At 38.7% G+C, this 26,773-nt stretch overlaps 1 protein-coding gene across 2 annotated transcripts in view; it reads left to right on the top strand.

Moving 5' to 3' along the window:
* CCSER1 (coiled-coil serine rich protein 1) overlaps positions 1 to 26,773 on the top strand; it is a 1,252,026-nt gene that overhangs the window by 584,193 nt on the left and 641,060 nt on the right. For both annotated transcript variants that reach the window (XM_080677357.1, XM_080677358.1), the window contains exon 8: positions 24,048 to 24,131. In XM_080677357.1, the coding sequence (XP_080533483.1) occupies positions 24,048 to 24,131 (84 nt within the window). The remainder of the gene's footprint in view (positions 1 to 24,047; positions 24,132 to 26,773) is intronic.

Here is a 26,773-nt window from a genome sequence, read left to right as displayed (position 1 = left end):
GGTGTGTGTCCCTCAGCCCAGCCTATGCTCTCTCCAATCTGGGACCCTTCAAGGGATGTCTGACTGCCAGTTTAGGCCTGATCCTGGTGGGATCGGGCCTAAACTGGCAGTCGGACATCCGTCTCACAATCCAGGACTGCTGGCTCCCAACTGCTCACCTGCCTGCCTTCCTGATTGCCCCTAACCGCTTCTGCTTGCCAGCCTGATCACCCCCTAACCACTCCCCTGCCAGCCTGATTGATGCCTAACTGCTCCCCTGCAAGCCTGTTTGCCCCTAACTGCCTTCCCCTGCAGGCCTGGTCACCCCTAACTGCCCTCCCCTGATGGCCATCTTGTGGTGGCCATCTTGTGTCCACATGGCGGCAGGATCTTTGACCACATGGGGGCAGCCATCTTGTGTGTTGGAGTGATGGTCAATCTGCATATTGCTCTTTTATTAGATAGGATAGAGGCCTGCTGCATAGGTGGGGGCCAGCTGGTTTGCCCTGAAGGGTGTCCCGGATCAGGGTGCGGGTTCCCTTGGGGCATGGGGTGGCCTGGGAGAGGGGCCTGTGGTGGTTTGCAGGCTGGCCACACCCCCTGGCAACCCAAGCAGAGGCCCTGGATCTGGGATTTACTTATCTTCTATAATTGAAACTTTGTAGCCTTGAGCAGAGCCAAGCATCCTGCTTGCTCCATGGCTGCAGCCATATTTGTTGGGATTTATTTATCTTCTATAATGGAAACTTTGTAGCCTTGAGTAGAGGCCAAGGCAGGCCAGGGCTGCGGAAGCTTGGCTTCCTCCATCGCCAGGGACAACTCAAGCCTCCTGCTCTCTCCAGCTCCGTGGCTGCTGCCATTTTTGTTGGGATTTATTTATCTTCTATCATTGAGACTTTGTAGCCTGGAGTGGAGGCCTGGGCCCGCCAAGGTGTGCAGAAAGCTTGGCTTCCTCCATTGCTGGAGAAACCCAAGCCTCCTGCTTGCTCCGTGGCTGCAGCCATCTTGGCTGGGTTAATTTGCATACTCACTCCTGATTGGCTGGTGGGCGTGGCTTGTGCATGTAGCAGACTGATGGTTAATTTGCATATTACTCTTTTATTAGATAGGATATATATATTTACATATATATATAAAATAACTTTTTTTTTTTTTCAAATTTTTATTAAGGTATTATATGTGTACATATCTTACCATTGCCCCTCCCACCCCACTCCCATACATGCCCTCACCCCCCAATGTTTTGCATCCGTTGGTTACTCTTATATGCATGCATACAAGTCCTTCAGTTGATCTCTTATTTCCCCCACCTCTCCCTAACCTTACCGCTGTAATTAGACACTCTGTTTGATGCTTTACTGCCTCTGTAACTATCTTTTGGTTCATCAGTTTATAATGTTTTTCATTATCCCTAAATGAGTGAGATCATGTGGTATTTTTCTTTCATTGACTGGCTTATTTCACTTAGCATAATGTTCTCTAATTCCATCCAGGTGTCTACAAATGGTAGTAATTCCTTCTTTTTTATGGCAGCATAGTATTCCATTGTGTAGATGTACCATAGTTTTCTGATCCAGTCATCTGCTGACGGGCACCTAGGCTGTTTCCAAATCTTAGCTATTGTAAATTGTGCTGCTATGAACATAGGGGTGCATATATCCTTTCTGATTGGTGTTTCTGGTTTCTTAGGATATATTCCTAGGAGTGGGATTACTGGGTCAAATGGGAGTTCCATTTTCAGTTTTTTGAGGAAACTCCATACTGTTCTCCACAGTGGCTGCACCAATCTGCATTCCCACCAGCAGTGCACGAGGGTTCCTTTTTCTCCGCATCCTCGCCAACACTTGTCGTTTGTTGATTTGTTGATGATAGCCATTCTGACAGGTGTGAGATGGTATCGCATTGTCGTTTTGATTTGCATCTCTCGGATAATAAGTGACTTTGAGCATGTTTTCATGTGTCTCTTGGCCTTCCTTCTGTCTTCTTTAGAAAAGATTCTATTTAGGTCCGTTGCCCATTTTTTTATTGGATCATTTATCTTCCTTTTATTAAGTTGTATAAGCTGCCTGTAGATGTTGGAAATTAAACCTTTATCAGTCATACCATTTGCAAATATGTTCTCCCATACAGTGGGGTTTCTTGTTGTTTTGTTGATGGTTTCTTTTGCTGTGCAAAAGCTTTTTATTTTGATGTAGTCCCATTTGTTTATTTTCTCTTTGGCTTCCATTGCCCTAGGGGCAGTATCACTGAAAAAGTTCTTTTGGCATATGTCTGAGATTTTGCTGCCTGTGGATTCCTCTAGTATTTTTATGGTTTCCCGTCTTATATTTAAGTCCTGTATCCATTTTGAGTTTATTTTTGTGTATGGTGTAAGTTGGTGATCTAGTTTCATTTTTTTGCATGTATCTGTCCAATTTTCCCAACACCATTTATTGAAGAGACTGTCTTGACTCCATTGTATGCTCATGCCTCCTTTGTCAAATATTAATTGCGCATATTGGTTTGGGTGGATATCTGGATTCTCTATTCTATTCCATTGATCTATATGTCTGTTCTTGTGCCAGTACCAGGCTGTTTTGAGAACAGTGGCTTTGTAATACAGCTTGAAATCTGGTATTGAGATCCCTCCTACTTTATTCTTCTTTCTCAGGATTGCTGTGGCTATTCGGGGTCTTTTTTTATTCCAGATGAATTTTTGGAGAGTTCTTTCTAGGTCTGTGAAATATGCTGTTGGTATTTTAATGGGGAGTGCATTGAATCTATAGATTGCTTTGGGTAGTATGGACATTTTGATGATGTTGATTCTACCAATCCATGAACATGGTATGTTCTTCCATCTGTTTACATCTTCCTCTATCTCTTTTTTCAGTGTCCTGTAGTTTTCCGCATATAGGTCTTTTACCTCCTTGGTTAGGTTTATTCCTAAGTATCTTAATTTTTTTGGTGCGATGGAAAATGGGATTGCTTTTTTAGTCTCTCTTTCTGTAAGTTCACTGTTGGTGTATAGAAATGCCATAGATTTCTTGGCGTTAATTTTGTATCCTGCTACCTTGCCGAATTCATTTATTAAGTCTGTTAGTTTTTTGATAGAGTCTTTCGGGTTTTTTATGTACAATATCATGTCATCTGCAAATAGGGACAGCTTTACTTCTTCTTTTCCAATTTGGATGCCTTTTATTTCTTCTTCTTGTCTAATTGCAATGGCTAATACTTCCAGTACTATGTCAAACAGGAGTGGTGAGAGTGGGCATCCCTGTCTTGTTCCTGTTCTTAGGGGAAATGGTTTTAGTTTTTGCCCATTGAGTATGATGTTAGCTGTGGGTTTATCATATATAGCTTTTATTATGTTGAGGTATGATCCTTCTATTCCCACCTTGTTGAGAGTTTTTATCAAGAAAGGGTGTTGGATTTTGTCAAATGCTTTTTCTGCATCAATTGATATGACTATGTGATTTTTATCTTTCAATTTGTTTATGTGATGTATCACATTTATTGATTTGCGGATATTGAACCATCCTTGCATTCCTGGGATAAACCCTACTTGGTCATGGTGTATGATCTTTCTGATGTACTGCTGGATCCGATTTGCTAGAATTTTGTTGAGGATTTTGGCATCTACATTCATGAGGGATATTGGCCTGTAATTCTCTTTCATTGTGTTGTCTTTATCTGGTTTTGGTATTAGGGTGATGCTGGCTTCATAGAAGGAGCTTGGAAGTGTTCCTTCCTCTTGAATTTTTTGGAATAGTCTGAGGAGGATAGGTTTTAGTTCTTCCTTGAATGTTTGGTAAAACTCTCCTGTGAAGCCGTCTGGCCCCGGGCTTTTGTTTGCTGGAAGCTCTTTGATGACTGCTTCAATTTCTTCCATAGTTACTGGCATATTGAGCTGTTTAGATTCTTCCTGATTGAGTTTTGGAAGGTTATATTTTTCTAGGAATATGTCCATTTCCTCCAGGTTGTCCAGTTTGTTGGAATAGAGTTGTTCGTAGTATTTTTTAACAATCCTTTGTATTTCGGCGGGATCTGTTGTTATTTCACCTCTTTCATTTCTGATTTTGTTTATTTGGGTCCTCTCTCTTTGCTTCTTGGTGAGCCTGGCTAGAGGTTCATCAATCTTGTTTATCCTTTCAAAGAACCAGCTCTTGGTTTTGTTGATCTTTTGTATTGTTTCTTTGGTCTCTATGTTGTTTATCTGTGCTCTGATCTTTATTATTTCCTTCCTTCTGCTTACACTGGGCTTTTCTTGTTGCTCTTTTTCTAACTCTTTGAGTTGTTGGGTTAGGTAATTTATTACCCCTGTTTCTTGTTTTTTGCAGTAGGCTTGTAGAGCTATGAACTTCCCTCTCAAGACTGCTTTCGCTGTGTCCCATAGATTTTGGATTGTAGTGTTTTCATTGTCATTTGTTGTCATGATGTTTTTTATTTCTTCTTTGATTTCTCTGGTAACCCAGTCATGGTTTAATAGCATGCTGTTTAGTCTCCATGTGTTTGATTTCTTTGGGTTGTTTTTATTGTAGTTGATTTCCAGTTTTATGCCACTGTGGTCTGAGAAGATGCTTGATATGATTTCTATCTTCTTGAATTTGAAGAGACTTTGCCTATGTCCCAACATATGGTCTATCTTTGAAAATGACCCATGTGCACTTGAGAAGAATGTATATTCTGTGGCTTTGGGGTGAAATGTTCTGAAGATGTCAATTAATTCCATCTGGTCTAGTGAGTCATTTAGGATTGATGTTTCTTTGCTGATTTTTTGTTTAGAGGATTTGTCCAATGGTGATAGTGGGGTATTGAAGTCTCCTACTATGATTGTATTGCTGTCAATGTCTCCCTTGATATCCTCCAGGAGTTTTTTTATGTATTTGGGTGCTCCTGTATTGGGTGCATATATGTTTACCAGAGTTATTTCTTCTTGTTGGATTGCTCCCTTTAGTATTATGAAGTGGCCTTCCTTATCTCTTGTTATGTCCTTCAGTTTGAGATCTAATTTGTCAGATATAAGTATTGCTACCCCAGCTTTTTTTTCAGTTCCATTTGCCTGGAAAACCTTTTTCCATCCCTTCACCCTCAGTCTGTGTGCGTTTTTTTTTCTGAGGTGGGTTTCTTGTAGACAGCAGATATATGGGTCATGTTTTCTTATCCAATCCATTACCCTATGTCTTTTGATTGGGGCATTTAATCCGTTTACATTTAAAGTTATTATTGATAGGTACTTATTTGTCGCCATTCCTATTCTTTACACCTGTGTTCCTTCTTCGCTTCCTATTTCTTTTTTTTTTACAGCAGACCCTTTAGCATTTCTTGCATTGCTGGTTTGGTGGTAATAAATTCCCTTAGTCCTTTTTTGTCTGTGAAGCTCCTGATTTCACCTTCAATTTTGATTGACAGCCTTGCTGGGTACAGTATTCTTGGATTCAGACCCTTCCTTTGCATGACTTTGTATATTTCATTCCATTCCCTTCTGGCCTGATGAGTTTCTGTTGAGAAATCAGTTGCTAGTCTGATGGGGGTTCCTTTGTATGTAACTTTCTGTCTCTCTCTGGCCGCTTTTAAGATTCTTACTTTGTCGTTGGTGTTTGCCAATTTAATTATAATGTGCCTTGGCGTCGGTCTTTTGGGGTTCATTTTGCTTGGGACTCTGTGAGCTTCTTGGATTTGTGTGGGTTTTTTCTTCTCTATATCAGGGAAATTTTCTGTCATTATTTCTTCAAATAGGTTTTCTATTCCTTGCTCAGCTTCCTTTCCTTCTGGAACCCCTATTATGCGGATGTTGTTTTGTTTCGTGTTGTCCCAAAGTTCCCTTAGGCTCTCCTCCTGCCTTTTAATTTTTTTTTCTAGAAGTTGCTCTACTTGGGTATTTTTTCCCATCTTGTCTTCTAGCTCACTGATGCGGTCCTCTGCTTCTTCTAGTCTACTCTTGATGCTTTCTATTGAGTTCTTTACAGCAGCGATGTCATTTTTCATTTCTTCTTGGTTCTTCTTCATTTCCTCTTGGTTCTTGCTCATATTGTCGAATTTGTCTTCCATTCTTTTCAGCCACCTTATGACCATTTCTCTGAATTCTTTTTCTGGAAGGTTGCTTGCTTCCATTTCGTTTACTTCCTTTTCTGGTGATGCCTGCTTTTCTTTCATATGCGGGCTGTGTCTTTGTCTCCCCATGGTCTCTCTTCTCTGGGTGTCTGGTTATGTAGTTCTCTCTCTCCTGCGTCGATTTAAAGGCACAAAATATAGCACTACCAGGTACAACACACAAGGCACTGAACAGAAATGTATTCACGATATTAATAACCTCCAATAAAGGTGACCACCAGAGAGAGAAAGGCAAATTAGGGGATAGTAGAGAAAGAAGAAGAGGAAAAAGAAAGAAAGAAGAAGAAGAAAAAAAAAGGGGTGTCAAAATGAAATTGGGAAAAGGGAAAAAAAGAAGAAAAAAAAGTAAGAAAGACAAGAAAGAGACTAAGAGAGAAAGGGAAACAGACTATATATATTGGGGATAAAACTCCAATAGAACAATCACTTATCCCAGCAAATGCCAGCAACAAGTACCTGGGGATTAATACAAACTACAACACCAACTAATATTGAGTGAGGCAAGGGAAAACAGAAGCACTAAACAAACAAAAAAAATAAACAAAAGAAGAATAAGCAAAACAATCTCACAAAAAAGCATAAAAATTCGATATAATCTACATTCAAACGAACAACAACAAAAAAAGGACCGAGAGAAAAACAATTTTTTGGATAGTTAAGACAGCGAAGAGAGAGGTGTGTATGGACTTGGAGCAGGGGATTGGAGATTAGATATATAAGTAGGGTGAAATTTTAAAAGGGGGTAAACAGAAAGTATAGGGAAAATCTAAAGCAGGAAAGGGGTAAGATAAACAGGACACTGAAAAGGGAAAAGTGAGGAAGAGAGTGATGGCATAAAGGTAGATTTGAGATAGAGTAAAATGATGCTAAAGGAAAGATAAAAATAGAATGTAGAACATTAATCCCAAAACAAAATGAAGAGAAAATAAAATGACACTTAAAAAAAAAAAAAAAGATAAAATAGCAGTAGTAATAATACGGATTGAAAATAAAAATGTAATAATTAAAAAGGTAAAATCAAGTGAGGAAAAAAATTAGTTTCTTGAGTAAAAGATGCAAAAAATGAAAATAAAAAAATAAAAAATAATAATAAAATGTGGAGTAGTGAAGGTCATTCACTTCCTCTGTTGTTCTGTTTGGCACGCCTGTTTCTTAGTCCGGACAGTATTGCAGTTCCCTGCGTTCCACTGCTCTTCAGTGATGTAAGCCAGTCCTGATTTTAAGCAGGCGGTGTGTCTTAATTCGTATTCCTTTATTTTTGATTACACAAGAGTCAATTTGTGATTCAGCCCCTGGGTGGCAGTGTTTCTGAATTGACTTCCGGGTTTATCTATGGCCTCTCTAGGGAGTGTTAGAGCCTTCTTTCCCCGGTTTGTGGGAGTGGGCTGCCTCAGAGCTGGCTCTCGGATGGTCACTCCCCGCTCCGATCCCCAGGTTCCAGAAAAACAACTTTCCCCTGCAGTCTCCCAGGGTGTCCCCAACTGGGTGAACCTATGAATTGGGCTTAGTAATCAGAAGCAAGAATTTCAAGAGGAAAAAGCCCAAGTGTGCGCACTCCGTGGCTGCGCGTAAGTCTAGCACACCCCTGAAATTCTTAGGGTGTCCCTGCACTTCAGATCAAAATGGGTTGCTTTTTAGAGAGCCCTTCTGTTAGCAGCTCTGAGGACCCCCTTCCACATTCACAGATCACGCCAGCCCCAGCAGCCACCGATTTTTCTAGGCACAGACTTCCCTGGTCCTCCAGCTCCCGCAAAACGCGCGTTCCTCTCTCGCGCTGGGACCAGAGACCTCACCTTATCCTAGGCGAAATCTGACCTTTCCGTGGTGGAGTGTAGAGCTCCTCTGAACCCGTGTGTTTGCGCCAATTGGGGAGCGTTGTTCTGGGGCTCGCAGCTGTTCCGTGGGTGCCGCAGTTGTGGATTCTCAGGCTTCCGATAAGCTCCACTTTCCGGTTCCAGATGGCGGCGACTCCGCGTCCAAGCCCGCAGCTCCGGGAGGGGACCCAGCCGCAGTGGGAGCTGCCAGGTCAGGGGAGCCCCGTCTAGCAGTCTCCCACCTTCTTCTGGAGTTCAGCTGTCCCCCAACTTGCCAACAAACACTCCTAGTGCGACCCTCAGCTGTTCTTTCTTTCTGCTCAGGGACAAGGCTCGGAACACGTCTGTCTATTCCGCCGCCATTTTTTTCTCAATCTAAAATAACTTTTAAAGAACAAAATGAAAAGAAAAATGTTAAAGCATTTGAAAAAGTATCATGCTATGTAATAGCAGAAAATGCTGGTGTAAAAGTCCAGCAGATGTTGTATTGCCAAACCTAAAGCATAAATCAGGCTAAGGACTGAAAGAAAAAAGAAAGTCTACTTAACACTGATGAGAGCAATTTTAATTAAGTAACGAGTGGAAACCAGCTTTCAGAGGCAGGAAGATTGATCATTTATTAGTTATTTATTCATTTGCCAGCTAAATTGCAAATGAGGGTGTGGATTCTATATGCAGTTCCTCTTCCAAGAATCTCATTAATAACAGGAGGAGAGAGTCAGGAACAGAAGCCAGGAATTGCAGAATGTTTGCTGTTGCTATATTTGTTTGAGGAAAGGTAGGAGAAACTTAATCTAGTTTAAAAACTAAGAGACTTAGTAGAGAAGATGAAAACTCAGTTACTCTCATTTCGAGGGCTTTCACCTTAGATGAGTAATCTGAATAGAGTGAACAAGTGTATAACCTTTCCCATCCTGCTTATGATTTTATGTACAACCAACTCTGAACAATCCCAGGGAAACCCGTCTTTTCCCCATCGTCCTGGATAGTGGAAAGTGTTTTCCACATGAGGACAATTTATGGCACACTGTGACTACAATAAGCAAAATTATACTCTTTATCATGAATGCATATGCTTTTTAATATATTCTGGGAATCATTCCTTTTTCAACTGGTTTTCAATAACAACATGTTCCAAAGAGTGAAGTTAGAAAAATGAAAACAGATGGGTTCCAATTCACACCTCCAGTTGGGTCTCAATCCCGGAGGGGGAAAGCAGGGTGGAGGAGACTGTAAACCTTTGAAAAGCTCCCCAGATGATTTAGGTAAATCAGGTGATTTAGATAAATCTCCATTCACTCTCTGTTGAAAGGTACCTATCTAGTTTGCTAACCATGTACTTCAGTATTGGCTTCCTCCAAGATATAGTTTTCTTTTCTTTACTTTTTTATTGTGTTATAATCCTGTGACTTGCTTGGCTCCCTTCTTATGATGTTAGACCTTGCACAGCTGGGCAAATTTAAAGTAGCGATGGAAGAACAGCAATCATATTTAAATTCACAGTAAAGTGAACATAAAGGTCTATTACTTTCAAGATAGTATAATACCATTAAAGTGCAAATCTCTCAATGTGACAAGTTCAGAATAAAGACGTCATGAATTAAAACTACAATTTCTGTGTTCAAGCAAAAATAACTTGACAATTATTGACAGAAATAAGACACCATTCACCTTTACAATATGTTGCTTTCTATATAAATCTCAGTTCAATGCCATTTAAAATTGTAAGTTAAAGTTGTACACTTTCATAAGTTGCCATTTATATATTTTACAATTGTAACATTCTAGTAGATTTTAAGTAACTTTTTAGAACTGACAGTTCTTGTATACTTTCTTAAGCTTAATTAGCAAAATGCTTATTGTTTCTCTATGTGTAAAGAGTACTTAGTGGCAAAAAGATTCAAAGATGCTATTCTTGGCCTGCAGGTGCTTATAATTTAGCCACTTTTCTCCACGTTTTTTGGTGTCTAGTACATGGTCAGGCCATTCTAAGTTGGTGGGTATTTGTGGGGGCGGGTATGTAAAACTATTTCCAGATTTTATCTCTTCCCTGTTTACTAAAGGAAATTTTGGTCTTGTCTACTTAATTTTTTTCCCTCCCTACACTCTGAGGGGGCTGCTTCTTTATCAGAGATATCCTTAAAGGTTTTTATGATGCAAAATCAAGAAGGGAAGCTGGCAGGTAGAAGGACCTGTGGCTCCCATCCTAAGCAAGGTAAGCAAGGGCTATAAGGATGCTTGGGGGAGAGAGCAGCCAGGGAGTATCAGGGAAACTGGCAGAAAAGAGAGTAATAGTACAAATTATTCTTACGAACTTCGTGTTCTAATCATGTTGTTCAGGATGCACAAATGAAGATCTCTCGTCATTGTGGAACTCTTTTTATGGGCCTGGAATCGTTTCTTTTGAAAACAGTATTATTCTGAGACAGTACCATTTATGCCATGGATTCACTAGGTCACGTGATTGCTCAACACCTTTGCATAAATATTTTGTTTTTCATATATATATTTTTCTAGGATATAGCACCTTTAATATCGCAAGCACATTACTGAAAATTTAGAAAATAAAAAATTTGAAATCACACATAAACCCACAACCGTAACAAAATAATTGTCATAATTTTGTGTATTTTCAGATTTGTGAAAAGTATTTATTTTATTTATATATTTACAAGGGTATATATTTTTTCATTTAACCACATAGATTTTGTAATCATCATTCTTAAAAATTGCACAAATTTCATTTAATAGATTTACCATCATTTAATAATAATTCTTTAATTGTTGTATACTTAGGTTGCTTTCAGCATTTAGACATTCTCATGCTGGACATCTACAGTATGGCTGCTAATTTTTAGTCTTCAAGAATGTCTTCTTTTAATTAGCAGCACTGGGATGGGATGAGGATGGGATGAAGATGGGTGTGGGTATCAAGGCATTTATTTACATTTTCTCCCATGTCTGGAGGTGATATTTTTCTTAACTACACTTTGATTATATGTGAAAAGGAATCTGAACAATTGCTCCATGAACTTCATCACATACTGATTAGCAAAGTGAATTGGACTTGGATGTGATTGACTTGTCTACACATTTTGATGAACCTCAAGTTGCAAGGATGTGGTGGTGCTTCCTAACTGGCTGCCCTAGTATCTGCAGGAAAGTCCACAACGGGAAGTTTTGGGATTCATTTAAATGCTTAGGTGATTGTTACATAAAGGCAAAAATACTGCGTCAGGTACAGACTTGCATAGATACATGCACCTCTTCACTTGCTCAAGAATCAAGTAGTGACTAAATGTGCAAGGATAAGGATAGACTATGTTTATAACAAAGGATAAAGAACTAATGTTATCTTAGATATGCTGATAAGTCCAACGCAGGAGCTGCCCCTTGGTGGTTAGTGTGCTCCCATAGGGGGAGTGCCACTCAACCAGAAGCTGGGCTCAAGCTGGCAATCCCAATGGCAGTGGCGGCAGCGCTAAGGATGTCCCACTGCTGGCTTAGGCCTGCTCCCTGGACTGTGAGAGGGCGCAGGCTGGGCTGAAGGACCCCCTCAAGTGCACAAATTTCATGCACCGGGCTTCTAGTTTATATATGATCTATATGAAGGTGTAGCAGTTGAACTTATGTTATGTCTATGTGTTTGATTCCTAGGTCTGTTGTAACAAACTATCACAAACTAAGTAGCTTAATCACCAGAGATTTACTAGTATTGTCTTAGAGTTTTAGAGGATAGAATTCCAAGAGAAAGGTGTCTACTAGTACAGCTATGCTCCTTTTGAAGGCATTAGGGAAGGATCTGTTCCTGGTCTCGCTCCCAACTTCTGACAGTTCCTTGGTTTGTGACAGCATAACTCCAACGTTCAGGTGGCATTCTCCCCATGCTCATTTCTTTGCGTCCAGATTTCTTCTTTATAGTAAAACACCCATCTATTGGGTTAGAGGCCTATAGTATTTCAGTATTTTCTTATCTTAACCAATTACCTCTGCAGTGACTGATTTCCAAACAAGGTTGCATTCTGAGGCACCGGGCATTTGTACTTCAACATGTGACTTTTGAGGGGACATATTCTAGTCTTAACAGTCTGTTAAATGGTTCAAGTTTTTTTTAGAAACAGAATATTTTCCATTGAAGCACCATCAACAGAAGATTATTTCATTTCTTTCTGTTCATGGATATTTCTCTGCCACCTGAAAGCTAATATTTTCTCCTATAAAATTGATCTCATCTCTTAACACTTGAAGAGTTTCCCTCCTTTATTTATTTCTTCTTTCTCCTGTGTTTTTAACTTCTCCCTCCTTGCTGAATCGTTCCCATCAGTCTTTATGCCAGTTCAAGCTTTTCCATCTAAAATCACACACACACACACACACACACGCACGCACGCACGCACGCACACACGCATGCACACACGGACCCCATCTCAACCTGATTAGCTACTATCCTTCATTTCTTGGAAGGGGCTTGCATTTTGATAAGTACATAACTGTACTTTAGTTTACTTCTTTAGTTTAGTTCTCAGCCCACTGTAACCTGGAGTCTGCTTCTAACACTTATCAAAAAGTGGCTTTTTGGGGAGCCCTTATTTTTACTTTATCTGTGTTACAACAGTATCATCAACCTCTCTCTCCTTCTTAAAGGTATTTCCTGCTATGGCTATTCTAACACCATGCTTTCTTTGTTCTCAAACTGATATATTGCAGTTTTCTTCACCTTTTTCCTATTATTTATTGTCCACTACATCGATATACTGGTGATTCCCAAACCTCCATTTGCTGACCAGAACTCTCTCTTCTGAGCCCCTACCTACAAAACCAGTGCATATTTTATTTCTTCAGCTGGATGTTACAACTCGTCTTTTCCTCATCTTAGATTCTTTCACCTCAAATTGTATTTGCTCTCAATAGGAGTGAGCAGTAATTGCATTCACCCAGAAGATCTGCCAGAAACTTAGTGTGATTCTTGACTCTACTCTCATTTTTTCCCTCCCACTCTTAAGTTTTGTAAGTCTCCCACGGCTGAAATTAAGGTGTTGGCCAGCTGCATTCTGGGATCTCTTCCAAGCCCATTTCTGTTATTGGGAGAATTTAATTCCTTGGCATTATAGGTTTAAGGTCCCCTTTTCTGGCTGGCTGTTAACTGGAGGCTTCTCATATCTCCTTAAAATTTGTCTTTCTTCTCATGGGGACTCTCTCAATCCTCAGAACAGCTTTCCTGAGTTAAGTCCTTCTTATGCTTTGACTATCTCTGCCTTCATTCTTATGTGATTCTTGGGGATTCATTTGACTAGATTAGACCCACCCAGATAATTTACCTATTTTAAGGTAAACTGTACCATAAAGCATAATATAACCATAAGAATGATATCTTGTCCTATTCACGCATTCTGGAGATGAGGGCAAGAGAACTTTGTGGTGCTGTTTTACACATTCTACCTATCACAGCCTAACTGTGGTTTTCTTTATATGGTTTTTAATGAGTCTGTGGGAAGAAAAGTACCATGATCCCCATTTATGAAGAAAATAGAAACTCCAGGAAATAGTATAAACTACAACTGAGATCCAGTGGTTTTGTAATAATGCAGACTTGAGTTTAATTTAATAATGATTATTTTTAGTTTGATAGTATAGGAACATTCTTAAAACACTGAAAAATGTGGTAACACTTCCCTGGTTGTAGAGAGCCTCTGGGAAGGCACATAAGCATTTCTTTAATTATTGTCAGCTGAGTCCAGTGGTGTTGGCAGAGCCACATCCTGGAAACATACTGTGCCAGAGGCAGGTATGTTGTCAGCCTGACCCTTAGCTCAGGTGCCAGGGGGTCGGTTTCATTATTTAAGTTCAGCCAGACACAAGGAACAGACACAATTATCCGGGCTCAGCCAGGAGTGACAGCTACATAGAAGCCACAAGAATGAAGAATTATAGCTTGATCTTTAACCATGATTTCACATAATTCCTTTGTCTTAACTCTAGTAAAACTTCCTGGAATCATACTACATAAAATAAACGCACTGCACCGGCTCTGGGTCACTGTCTCTCTATCAGAGGGCCAGCTGCCCCACCCGGTCTCAGTTTTTCCTACTGTCTCTGTGTCTCTTTCATTTTCTCAATTCCCCGTCGCCCCTACTCAGGATTCCTGTCCGCTCTCCAGCCGAGCTGGATGAGGTTAAGAGAGAAATACTTATACTTGGTAAAGGTGATTAGCCACTGACATGTATGTGAAGTATTTGGGATTATTTCAGTAAATTGTATTTTCTCTATTAGTAATTTATTTATTCAAGGTCACACAGATAAGTTGTGACACAACCAAGATTCCAATAAAGTCTTCTCTGCCTAGATTGAGAAACAGAAAGAGGCAACATGAAAAACATGGCTAGATTTGTAGTTTTTTTTCTACAGTAGATGAAAGTTTTTAGTATAGTTTAACGCCATTCAATTATAATCTGAAACTTTGAAGTACTCTTAACTTTAATTTCTATAACCTTTAAGCCAAAATTTTGATTTTTGATGGAAGTTAATTATGCATTCAGGCACAGTATGCAGGCATTCACTATATAAGCAACTATTCAAAAGTATATCTACTAGTACTTCATAAGTTAAAAAATCTATTTTTTTCTAATTCATATGCAGGCCATTTTAAAGACTCCTGCTTAACAATGTACATATAATGAGTACTTGAAGATACTACTGTGTATGCCATTGTTATCCATTGGTGCTCTAAACAGAACAAAGCATAACTTTTACTTTTTTCCTTAATATCTGACACTGGTTTGTGTTTTGTAGCTGTTATCTGTAGCTTCAGCTAATGTTCTTTGCTTTTTTTGCAGCTTATTTTGCTGACCTCCCAGACTGCCTAAAACCACTACTTAAATTAAGTCACATTGTCCATAATTCCTGTACAGCATAATGTTGAGCTCTCTGCTTTATCCCATCTTCACGATTCTACATTTATGCTAGAATCCTTGATAAACACCCCTAAAGCATTACTTAGCATATTTCTGCATTCTTCACATCAATGTCACAATTCAGCAGCACCCCATAAAACAAGATACTACAAAATATTTAGGATCTGCTAATATTATGATGTCCTCCTCTGGAGTTTTTGACTCTCCTTTATTAAAACATAAAACTAAAATGGCTTTACTATCCCTTTATTATGCAAAAGATACATATGTATTGCCAAGCAGTGCCCAATATTACCCACATTTTCCTTCCCTCCATCTGAATTGGCATAAATGTTCCGGGCTCAAGAGCTGGCTCAGCTCTTGCCCCAGAAGGATGGCAGAAAGGCAGGGCCATGCAGGACAGAATAACAGCAAACTAGAGCCATAGGGCGCAGTTTATGAATGGTTAGCAAGATGTAATTAGATAGGTTCCTCTGGGGCTCCCTGAGGACTGACTAATTTGAATAATTTCAAGAGCTCTGGGGCATACAGTCTGTCCTGAGTTGCTTAGTACCTGGGCTGGTGGTACATAATGGGCCTGAAGGGGCAGGGCCCAATAGGGAAGTGTTTGGGATGTGGATTTAATCAGCTGTTCAAGAAGAGGAACTAACTGGCCTCTGCCAGGGTCAAGACAGCATTTTAAACAAAACAAAATAAAGCAACTGAATTATACACTTCTGGATGGGGAGTGGGATATGTGTGATGTTTTTTATTATATTTTATTCCCAAAAACTAAGTTCATACTCTCTATTTCTTACTTAAAACATGAAAAGCAAGTAAACATGCCTTCATAACAGGAACTTTTAAGAGTGTGTTTTTAACCAGTTTATTTTATTTTTTCATATATAGTATATATTGTGGGAAGGATCACTTAAACAATTGCTTGCTTTGTTTAAGTAATAAGGTATAAAAATAAATAAGGTATAATGTAATAATTTTGCCTATCTTCTGTGAGAGAAAATAATGCTGGTATCAGGAAATCTCAGAACCTCTTAAGGACATGTCTTTCCCTGTGAATTTTGTATCAAGCAAGTTTAATGGGACAATATGAATTAATATTACTTTTATCACTTTTGACTTTCTCTGGAGGGAAGCTCATTGTTGAAGAGATTATAAAGCCATTTATGTTTTCAGTGTGATTTATAATTGATTTCGATGAAACCCAGGGGTTTAAGAAATCAGGAAACTAATCTGTGATACCTACTAACTCATCCTATGACCCTGAGGAATTTGTTTCATATCCTTATATCTAAAAATTATGTACCATCATTTAAAAACTTTAGAAAATGAAATACCGATGTTTGCTTTTAAAATTTAATTTACACAAATTAAACTGTATGAAATAAAGAAAAGAACAGTGAAAACTTTGAATAAACATTTTTATAAGAATCATGACAGGTTAACATGCTATTTTCTTACTGTACAGAAAAAGATAAGTAAGATGTAGTACATTACATTACATGAGTTACGCAACACCATTTTTTCTTATTAATGCAAGAAAGGGTATCTAAGAGGGCTCTAATAACTTGGAATGACAAGCTCAAGGTCTCCTGGAACTGTTTTAAAATCTTAGCAAGTTTCTAAGTATAGGCTAATGTTTTTAAGTATTCAAAAAAATGTAGGAATACATTAAGTAATGAACACAACTTAAGGGTCCTGGTATTATTAATGGTTTTCTTTTTCTTGACTTTTGCTACAACTGTCTTTTCTGCTTCATTTGTATACCTAAAGCCCTACTTGGCCTAGAATTATATAATTTTGATTAAAAAAAATTGGTCAAGAAATATTATGATAGCAAAAAAAGAAATTTTGTACATGAAAGTGTTTTATAAATTAGAAAGCTCTTATACAATTATGACATTGTTGTCATTACCTTCTGAGTGATGGAAATCAGTAAGAAGTCTTAAGATTTCAAAAAGTAATACTTGCTGTAAAAATTATGCTGATATCCAAACAATCTTGTATTTAATTGCTTGAAAAAACATAGCCAATATAATACTGTGAGGAGGGATAATGTCATGTTTTCTGATTTGATTTACAAGCAAAAAAATACATTGCTAAGATACTCACTTTGAACACTTTGAGCATCTATTATGCCTTTTTTATTTTTATATTTCTATGAAAACGATATTTAGGGAAAAAGGCACAGTGTACATCAATGGAGTGTTAGTACATCTCTTAAATGTATAGTCAAATCTAGAATATAGAATCTCTTTTTATTTAATTTAATGCAGGAGGAGAGGATAGATGGAGGCGGAAAGGGGTACTTGGGGGACAAATGGTGATGGAATATAATAAAATAAAGTAAAATAAAGGGAGAAAAAATAAAAGGAAAGAAACTTAATGTTATAGCATCATGTAGCAATTATTGTATTGAAATGCTTTATATATTTTTAATTGTTTTATACTAAATAATAAAAAATTAGGGTCCTATTTTTATTGACCTTGCTTTCAGTATTTGAAAAGCAGTTTCTCATATAGTCCTGTTTATGTTGCACATAGCCTGCTACTTAAAAGCTAAGTTAACATAAGAATTATGAGGTCCATTATTTAGGTAGAGCTGCAGAATACTGTCAATTTATTAACATTTTTGTACGCTCTAAAGTCTGCCCTGCTGTCCTCTACTACCATATTCCCATTTTTTTCTTTCCTTTTTTTCCACTTGTTCATAACATTATGTCATTGTTTACTCAGATAGAGTTGCCTGTTTCCATTTAATCCTTTGACCTTTTCATTGATAAGAATAAGGGAACAGTATGTAAGTCATAAAGTAAAGCCCTTCAGAGAGATGAACAAAAGTCTATAAATAGAGAGCCATGATGACTCAATACCAATTTTAACTTGCTTTTCTAACTTGTAGCAAAGAGTTATATTTATAATTTTACCTGAGGAACTATGGGGAGGTTTGTGAGTTATAAATGATTTGATTTTTTTAAAAATCTGCATTTCTAATTTCAGTATATGATCACTTTCAAGGTGATTTACAGATTGTACTTATTTTTAATTTTATGGTACTTGCTTTCTGTTTATACACTGGTCTTAAACAAAAAGGTGATTCTAATTCCAGGCAAAAATAAATTATAGAATAAATGGGACTGAAGTCAGCTCCAGGACAAAATTCCCAAATATATGGGTATCTGGCTCTTAACTTGTCAAATTTATAAAAGTACGAAAATCAGATAATTTGTAAGGAATTTTTATATTTGTATTTCTGAATCTCTGGTAGTTTATATAATGAGAACATAAATATTCTTTTTATGAATCAAATTATCTACTTGAAATTTACACTAAATATAACATAACTTAAATACCAAAATCATAAGTAAATCACAACATATTTTATTTTTAAAATTAGCTCCATACATTTTTATAAAACTATAATGACTCAATTTACACGAATTCTAATAATTTGAAGTTTGTCCATATGTTCTGATAATCTCTATAACCAATCATCCCATAACTTAGTAGCTTAAAACTATACTTTTATTTTCATAATTTTTATAAGTCAGGAATTTGCAAATGATTCTACTCAGGTAGTTATGGTGAGATATTGGCAGGAGCTTTGATCACCTGAGTTGGATGTGCAAGATGACTCTCGGCTGGCAATTAATACTGGGTGTCCTTTGGCAGCTCATACAACGCTGTCAAGGGAAGCATGACTGGTGGGTTCTTTCTGCAAGAGAATAAACTGAGAGCAAGCATTCTCAGAGACCCACTGTGGAAGCTGAAAGGTCTTTTCTGATATAACCCTGAAAGTCATGCAGAGTTACTTGCGTTGTATTCTATTGGTTAAGCAAGTCAGTTAAGACCATCCCAGGTCCAAAAAGAAGGATTAAACTCCATCCTTCAGTAGGAATAATATCATAGGATTTGTAGCTATCTTCAATCTACCATGTTATGAGTTCCATATTTATGAATAATTATTGAATTAGGAAGTAATTGAATTTTAGCCCTAAAAATTAATTATCCTTCAATGAAACAGAGGATGCTATATTTATTAAATTATGGTTTCCCTATTTGTGAATAATATCCATTGAAATAAATGCAAGGTTACATTGGTTACATTAGCCTTCATGTTAATGTAATGTCCTTATTTTGAAAACCAAGAATATTAAAATCCAGTTAGTTCTACACATCGATATGATTTCTAATTCAATATATTATCCTGCCAAATGTGCCCTAGAATTTTGAAAATATAGTGAGAATATGGAGGGAAATTGCTGCCCGCCTTCATCTCAGAGTAAGAATTACTGAAGGGCTTTCATTTTTGCATTGAACAGATATATACCACAGTATATTGACTAAAAACAAATGCTAGATAACTAATATTTATTTTCAAAGACATTAATAGATAAGGTTTTTAAAAATGGCTTCTAATGACATATGATAGTTAATGTGTTATCCCATAATTAAATGCAAACGATATGTTAGCCCCTGTCTGATTTAAAGCTGTGAGTTTCTGAGCTTCTTGAAACAGTTCCCCAGGAGTGAAATCACAGAACTGTGAGAAGTGAAAATTTTTTGGAAGACCAAGTTTCTTTACAATGTTTATTAGCTAAAATATAGATAAATATTTCATTTTAAACTAATTAATCAACAAAATATAAATTAATATATGAAAAAATGTTGATAACTAATCAACATAAAGCCATTGTAGTAGATCCAGGCTGAGGCTCAGATCCCCTTCCAGTGAAGGACTCACTGCCCAGCTGCAAGTCCTGTGGTTAGCTGACTGATCTAGCTATTAGTGCCTGTAGGGCCTGCCTCAGCTGAAGTCAAGTTTATCTGAGACAATGAGTAAAGTAACAAGCTGAGATCTAGTTCCCTTGAGATTTCGCCTAACCAATGGCTGAACTGGAGGAAGTGGTATAAGAGCCACCCATTCTCCCTCAACCTGGGGTTCTTCTGAACGGCAGTGTTGGCTATGGAGCCCCTCCTTCAATGGGCAGAGGATTTGTGAGATAGGACTCATGGCCCAACTAAACTTCTGCTCAGTTCTGGTTCTTCTCCTTTTCTTTTCATGTGGATTTACTCTCTAATGAACATTTTGCACCCTTAACTTCACCTAAGTATTTGTTTCCTGGAGAACCCAACCTGTGGCATTTTATTGTATGAAGGGAGTTAGTTATTAAAAATTTGGGGAATATAAACTAGTTTATGTCAGATAATTTGTAGCCTGGTGTTATCACTAGTCTCCACAGAAATGTCCATGGGGCTCAAAGAAGTTCAGAGACACAGGGCTGCTTAACTGAAGAAGCCAGGATTTGACCCTCTTATTCTCAGAAACATCAAGGTTTTCTTACGTGCCTCATAAGCCTGCTAATATTTCTTTGCATTGTGGAGCAAGTTAAGCCTTTTGCCATTAACAGTGTAACATGTAATATTTAGACTCTATACAAATGTTAAAAATGATGAATATAAACTGTATCCCTAAAACTCTATTTTAGGGAAGGAATAGAACTATTACAAAAGAAAAGGAACAGAGATAATTAGCGTCTCCCAGTCAAGCTGGTTTCCAGCACATAGCACATGGAAGGAGATATTAGTAAATTTGAAACATATGTTCTAGATTGCTTCGTGTGAAGAAGAAATTAACATGAGAACCAGAATAAGCAAGTATTCTATTTTCTTTAATCCATTAGCTGTTTTCTTTGTTGTCAGCTCAGATAAGGTTAACAGATTCAGAAAAAGTGAGAATTCTCCTAATGTTAATACTGTTTGTTTGGTAATTTTATGAGAAGGAAAGGTGGATTTGAGCGTATTATGTTTGTCAGTTATAATGTTTGGTGAAATAAAGGCATACCTCAGAGACATTGCAGGTTTGGTTCCAGGCCAATGCAATAAAGTGAATATTGAAAAATAGAAACCCGTAATATTTTTTGCTGGTGGAGAGTGTTGCCTTCAATTAGTAAAAAACACAACATCTGTGTGTGCAGCTCAATAAAGTGGTGCTCATTAAAACAAAGGAGTTATGCCTGCAGTCTAGCCACTAAGATGGTGGGGGTGGGAGAGAACTAGTCCAGTGAGGCTGTGGCACAAGCAAATAACACTTGAAGTATTAGTATTATATGAAACTAGAGGCCTGGTGCACAAAATTCATGCACTGGGGGTTGTCCCTCAGCCCAGCCTGCAACCTCTCCAATCTGGGAGCCCTCAGGGGATGTCTGATTGGCAGTTTAGGCTGGATCACTGTGGGATCAGGCCTAAACTGGCAGTTGGGCATCCCTGTCACAATCCGGGACTGCTGGCTCCTAACCACTCGCCTGCCTGGCTGCCTGATAGCCCCCTAACTGCTTACCTGCTGGCCTGATTGATGCCTAACTGCTCCCCTGCCGGCCCCCTCACCCCCAGCTGTCCTCCCCTGCAGGCCTGGTCCCCCCCAACTGCCCTCCCCTGCCAGCCATCTTGTGACAATGTGGGGATGGCCATCTTATGATGACATGGGGGTGGCTATCTTGTGACAACATGGGGGCAGCCATCTTGTGATGACATGGGGCAGCCATCTTGTGACAACGTGGGGGTGGCTGTCTTGTGATGTGAGGGTGTGAGGGTCAATTTGCATACTACCGCTTTATTATATAGGATTATTATATAGGATGATCTATGATTTAGATGGTATGGAGCATGTCCTTGCTCTCTAGGGATACATAAGTCAGCCAACAAGGGAAAGCTCCCTAGTAGAATAAGGAGTAATGCTTGAAAATGAAAGGTTTGGAGTGAGCCGGGGTCACGCACCTATGGCATGAGGCCATAATATATTAAAAGAGATTTTATTCCCAACACCTGGGTGCAGGTGGGCTGAGACCGAGAAAGGCATCAGCGAAGAGAGCAGGGAGAGATGGGTTTTTATTAATTTTTTGCTGGCTGTAGGCCGCTCTGCTGACATAGGGTCTGGTCCGTCCTTGTTTCCTCCCATGCCAGGTGTCGTCTGGTTATCTGAGCTATGCTGTGCTCAGGGCTGCAAGTTTTCTGCAAGATATCTGCTAAGCACAGTAAGTTTTTCTCTGCCCTGTTTTATTCCCTTTAACCCTTTCAGAAATGCCTCTCCCAGCATGAGAAATTTGAGGAGGACAAAGGGTTGCAGTGGGACAATGACAGTGTAATCTAGAGACATGCATGTGTAAAGCAACAAGACAGGAAATATTTTTACGTTTCTGTTCTGTGGGTGAGCCAAGGTGGTAAAGTTGGAGCTGAAAAACTTTGAAACCCCAGATACAAGCAATAGCAGACAAGAAAAGGCACTATGCTATGCCAAAGAGTTTTGACTTTTTTTTCCTCTGAAAGAGAAAGTGATTTGCTGTTAAATTAATAAGTGATATAATTAATTCCCATTTAGAAAAATATTTCTGGTAGATAGGGGAAGTGATAGAGAACCAGTTTAGAGACTTAATGCAGTAAGTCAGGTAAGAAGCAATGAGTACCTAGAGAAAGTTAACTCATGTCCAAGAAACATCAAGGAAATAGAGATTAAAGAGTTTGGTACCAATCAGGTGGGAGGAGTGTTGGGGGGCTGGGTGAAAACAGTGAGGGGATTTAACAAAGAAAAAGCAAACAAGACTCATAGTCACAGACAACAGTATGGTGATTACCACACTGAAAGAGGGTGGTGGGAGGTAGAAGAATGTAAAGGGGGAATAAATGGTAATAGAAAGAGACTTGACGGGGCGGTGAACACATAATATAATATATAAATGACATTATAGAATTTCACACTTGAAACCTATATAATTTTATTAACCAATGGCATCCCAATCAATTCAATTAAAAATAAAAAAAATTAAAAAAGAGTGTAGTACCAGATTTGGTTTCTAGTGAACAAGAACTGAGAGCATAGGATGACTTCCTGGTCATTTTGGAAAACATATTGGGAGAAATAAGTAGAAGTAAAGCTTTGATGTAGGGAAAGGATGTTGAAATAAAGATTTATTATAGGCAACTCTCACTAACACCAGAGAGGTGTCACTGGACAGCCCCCTGAGCTAGTGGCAGAGGGGGGCTGTCCCCAATCTTTATCATTGTCTTTTCATACACATGAGTTTATATGAAAGACCTTGACTGCATTGTGAAAAGCCAATTTATTAAAACAATTAAGGCATGCATCTTTATTGAAAAAAGCAAAAGCAAAGCAAGCAAACCTATACATCTGGCTTATGAAGCACAGACGGGCTCTCAGCTAATCTGAAGAGCAAGTTTGGTTGGGGTCTGTGGCATTCATTACACACCCTCCTGTGTATAGGTCCCAAAATTCTTTTGTTGAATAGTTTGGTATAGGTTAAGTCTCAGGGTCCCTTTTTTTTTTAACTTAGTTGTGGCCTTCCCAAAAATCATGAGAAGCACCTAGCAACTTGATCTTGCCAAGCACTGAGACTGCTGGCTTCTCTGCTTAGGAAGTAAAATGGCCCATTTTCCCTTTCCCCTTTCCCCCTCCCTTTCTGCATTCTCTCCTTAGGGAGGTTTTTTAAACCATTTGCTCTGTGTCCTTGGCTGGGGAAGATAATGGTTCGTTAGTTACCATCTGGCTGCAAATTGCCCACATTGTTTGGTCTTGTTTTAACTTTTGCGTCAGTTTCCCTATTCCTCCTGCCCTGGATTCCTACAACAGATTGAGTGTAAATGTATATAGGACAATGAATATATGCTCAGTAAGTAGTTTTATTCATGGGTTGGAGCTTGGAAGACAGGTAAGACATGCCATCGATGTGGCTGAGTATACATGTAGAGTATAAAGATTAAATGTCCACAGATTGCTAGTGAAAGGGACAAATGTTATAGTGAAATCATTGAAGATAAAGACTATAACATGACCATTGGTTTGAGAACTAATATTTACTTACAGCAAGGGAACAAATGGTAAAGTGTCTCTTTTAGAATGTAGGCGTTTTTATTACACTGATACGTATGCACAGGAATGGGTGGAAGAATTTAGGATGACCTCTAGGTTTCTGTCTTCAGGAACAAAATGGACAAATGGACATCCAAAGAAAAGGACTGATATAAGGAAAAACACAGGGGTGTATGTCATTTGTAGCATAATATTTTTGGATGAATTAGCTTATTTTGCAACTTAGAATGTTATGAATTATCATAGTGTAGAGGAGATTTCACTTTCATTAGTCAGATGCAATTATCTCCCTCTGTGTGAAGCTGACTTTCCTTATCAAGAGCAAAGTGAAAGGGCTAAGCCTATTATGCTGTCTCTTTGATGTTTTTATAGGACATAATGAAAGATGACTGCTCAATGTTGAAACTGCAGCTGAAAGAGAAGGATGAACTCATTTCCCAACTTCAGGAAGAGCTGGTAAGTGACAGTATTTGCCCCACAAGTGTGTTTTCTTTGCAAGATTATTTGCTATAAGCCCTATAACAATTTATTTATTAATACTATTATTATTTATACATGGTTAGTGATTCAATCTGACTGTCCATTTTGTAATCCTGCAGTAATAAGGATTTGACAGTCTGAAAAATAGCACATTTTATATTATGTATTAAACTTGATATAATTTCAGAAACAGATCACTGAACCAAAGTTAGACATTTCAGTTAAATCTATGAAAAATTGTGAAGGATACAGCCACATTTTACTTTGTAAAGTATATGATTTAACTCTACTATACCTAGAGTTACAAATATCTATATACAGTATATAAAACCCTAATATGCAAATAGACCAGACGGCAGAACAGCCGAACAACCCAACAACCGGTCACTATGACATGCGCTGACCACCAGGGAGTGCGTGTGGAACATAGCGGTAGCCAGCAGCAGGTGGCAGAGCACAGAACATGGTGGGCGTTGGCTGGCGGGATGGTGGAGCAGGTGAGCAGAGGCACCAGACCAAGGCGGGGCGCCAGTCACTGTCATCAGGGCAAACCTCTGGTGGTTACTGAAAATTCTTTGCTCCCTTGTGTCGTGGTCCCTCCTGGTTCTCACACCTGCTGCTGGTGCCAGAGCTGCCGCTTGCACCTGCTATTGGTGTCCTACACCAGTCCTGATCGCTCTACGTCATCAGCGGGTGTGAGCAGGGCTGGCGCCATAAGTGTGTGGGAGCAGTGGCAGCGGGAGCGGGGCTGCTGGCAGACAGGGGACTAGGGGCTTGGCGGGGAGGGGCCAGGAGGGGGTGCAGAGGATGGGCCGAGACCCACCCCTATGCCCACTGCAGCCTCAGAGCCCACAGTTCCTTTCAAAGTGCAAGAATTCATGTAGTGGGCCCCTAGTGTAATATAAAGCAAATTACTCATTCATCCTGTAAACAAAACCAGATTTTACTTTTTATTTTCATAAAACTACCATAAATTCCTAATGATACTTATTAATATAGATATTATTTTATATAAATCCCAGATGAAAATATTATACAAAAATATTAACTGTATAGAGTTCATATTTTCAGGGTGTGTTTTTTAACTGTGATATCATAAAAAGGTAATCATACTTTTATAGCATGAAAACACATTTGGTAGGTAACAAGTACTGGACATTACGTTTCGAAGTATGTGTTTTCAACTTATGATGGTTTCAGATTTGACTAGAGATTTGATTGCCTTAACAATAATGTATAATGTAATCATTAAATATAATTAAATGACAAAACAGATTTTATAGACCATTAAGCTTCTGAGAAAGTTTAACATGTTTGTAAGATGGCAGGCAAATTTAGAGCATATTTTATTGACTTAGCAACTGACAACATGTTTACTGAGACTTGACCTTTATTAGACTGTTCCATGATTGCATCAGTGCTGATTATCGATCTCATGAGCATAGTGTTATTTCTGATTTAGAAATGTTTAAAATCCTTATATAAGTGAACTCGAGCAGTTCAAACCCATGCTGTTCAAGGGTCAGCTTGTAGTCAATTTGGGTAATTCAGATTTAAAGTAGAAAGATACACTTGTGCCTCATTTTCTAAGTCAGCCAACACAGGACTTTTCTTGGAGGAAGAGGTACTAAATTTAATTATAGCTATGTACCATTGTATCTGGAAGTAATAACTTCTTTCTTATTTTACTCAACAAATGAGGGACAAATATTTATTAAATATTAGAATATTAGAATGTCCTGGGTTGTATATGTGGAGTGGCAACAATTGGAGAGAAAAAGAAATGTTCTTTCCAGGAAGGAATTTTTTTGTTTGGTAAACCTGAAGGAACTAGTTTATACATGGGGTGATTATTCCCTACTGCTTTATAACATAACAAAATCTCCTCTGCCCTGCTATGAGGTAATGTGAAGGGCATAGGCTAGTGGTGCCTATGTGGAATGAGGTATATAAATAGTATTTTGTATGTTGATAGTAAATTATATCTTGTATTGGTCTTACAAAGTGTGTTCACACAAAAATCGAATAAGCCAAACAACGTTTGAAATTATCAAGTTTAAGACTACTCACACATCAAATTAGATCTTTAAAATGTTTTATTTTCCTTTTCTCTCTCCCGTAGAAACTTACATGAATTTTGTTGAGCTTGTTGAGGACTTTTAGTGACTTCAGTTCTTTTATTAGTTGGTTTTCCTTTGAAAGGTATTTCTTCTCTTATGAAAGCTTAAATATGGCTTATATTTGCAAACCCTTAATCATGGTATTGTCTATTTATATCTAAACTAGAGGCCCGGTGCATGAAATTCATGCACAGGGGGTGTGTCCCTCAGCCCAGCCTGCACCCTCTCCAATCTGGGACCCCTTAAGGGATGTCTGACTGCCTGTTTAGGCACGATCCCAACTGCTTGCCTGCCTGCCTTCCTGACTGCCCCTAACCGCTTTTGCCTGCCAGCCTGATCACCCGCTAAACACTCCCCTGCCAGCCTGATTGATGCCTAACTGCTCCCCTGCCAGCCTGTTTGCCCCTAACTGCCCTCCCCTGCAGGCCTGGTTCCCCCCAACTGCTCTCCCCTGCAGGCCTGGGTCCTCCCCAAATGCCCTTCCCTGCAGGCCCAGTT

The sequence above is a fragment of the Plecotus auritus genome (genome assembly GCF_963455305.1).
Source record: "Plecotus auritus genome assembly, chromosome: 1".
Lineage (NCBI taxonomy): Eukaryota > Metazoa > Chordata > Mammalia > Chiroptera > Vespertilionidae > Plecotus > Plecotus auritus.
The sequence above is the reverse complement of the archived record's forward strand: the minus strand, read 5'-3'. Positions and strand labels throughout refer to the sequence as shown.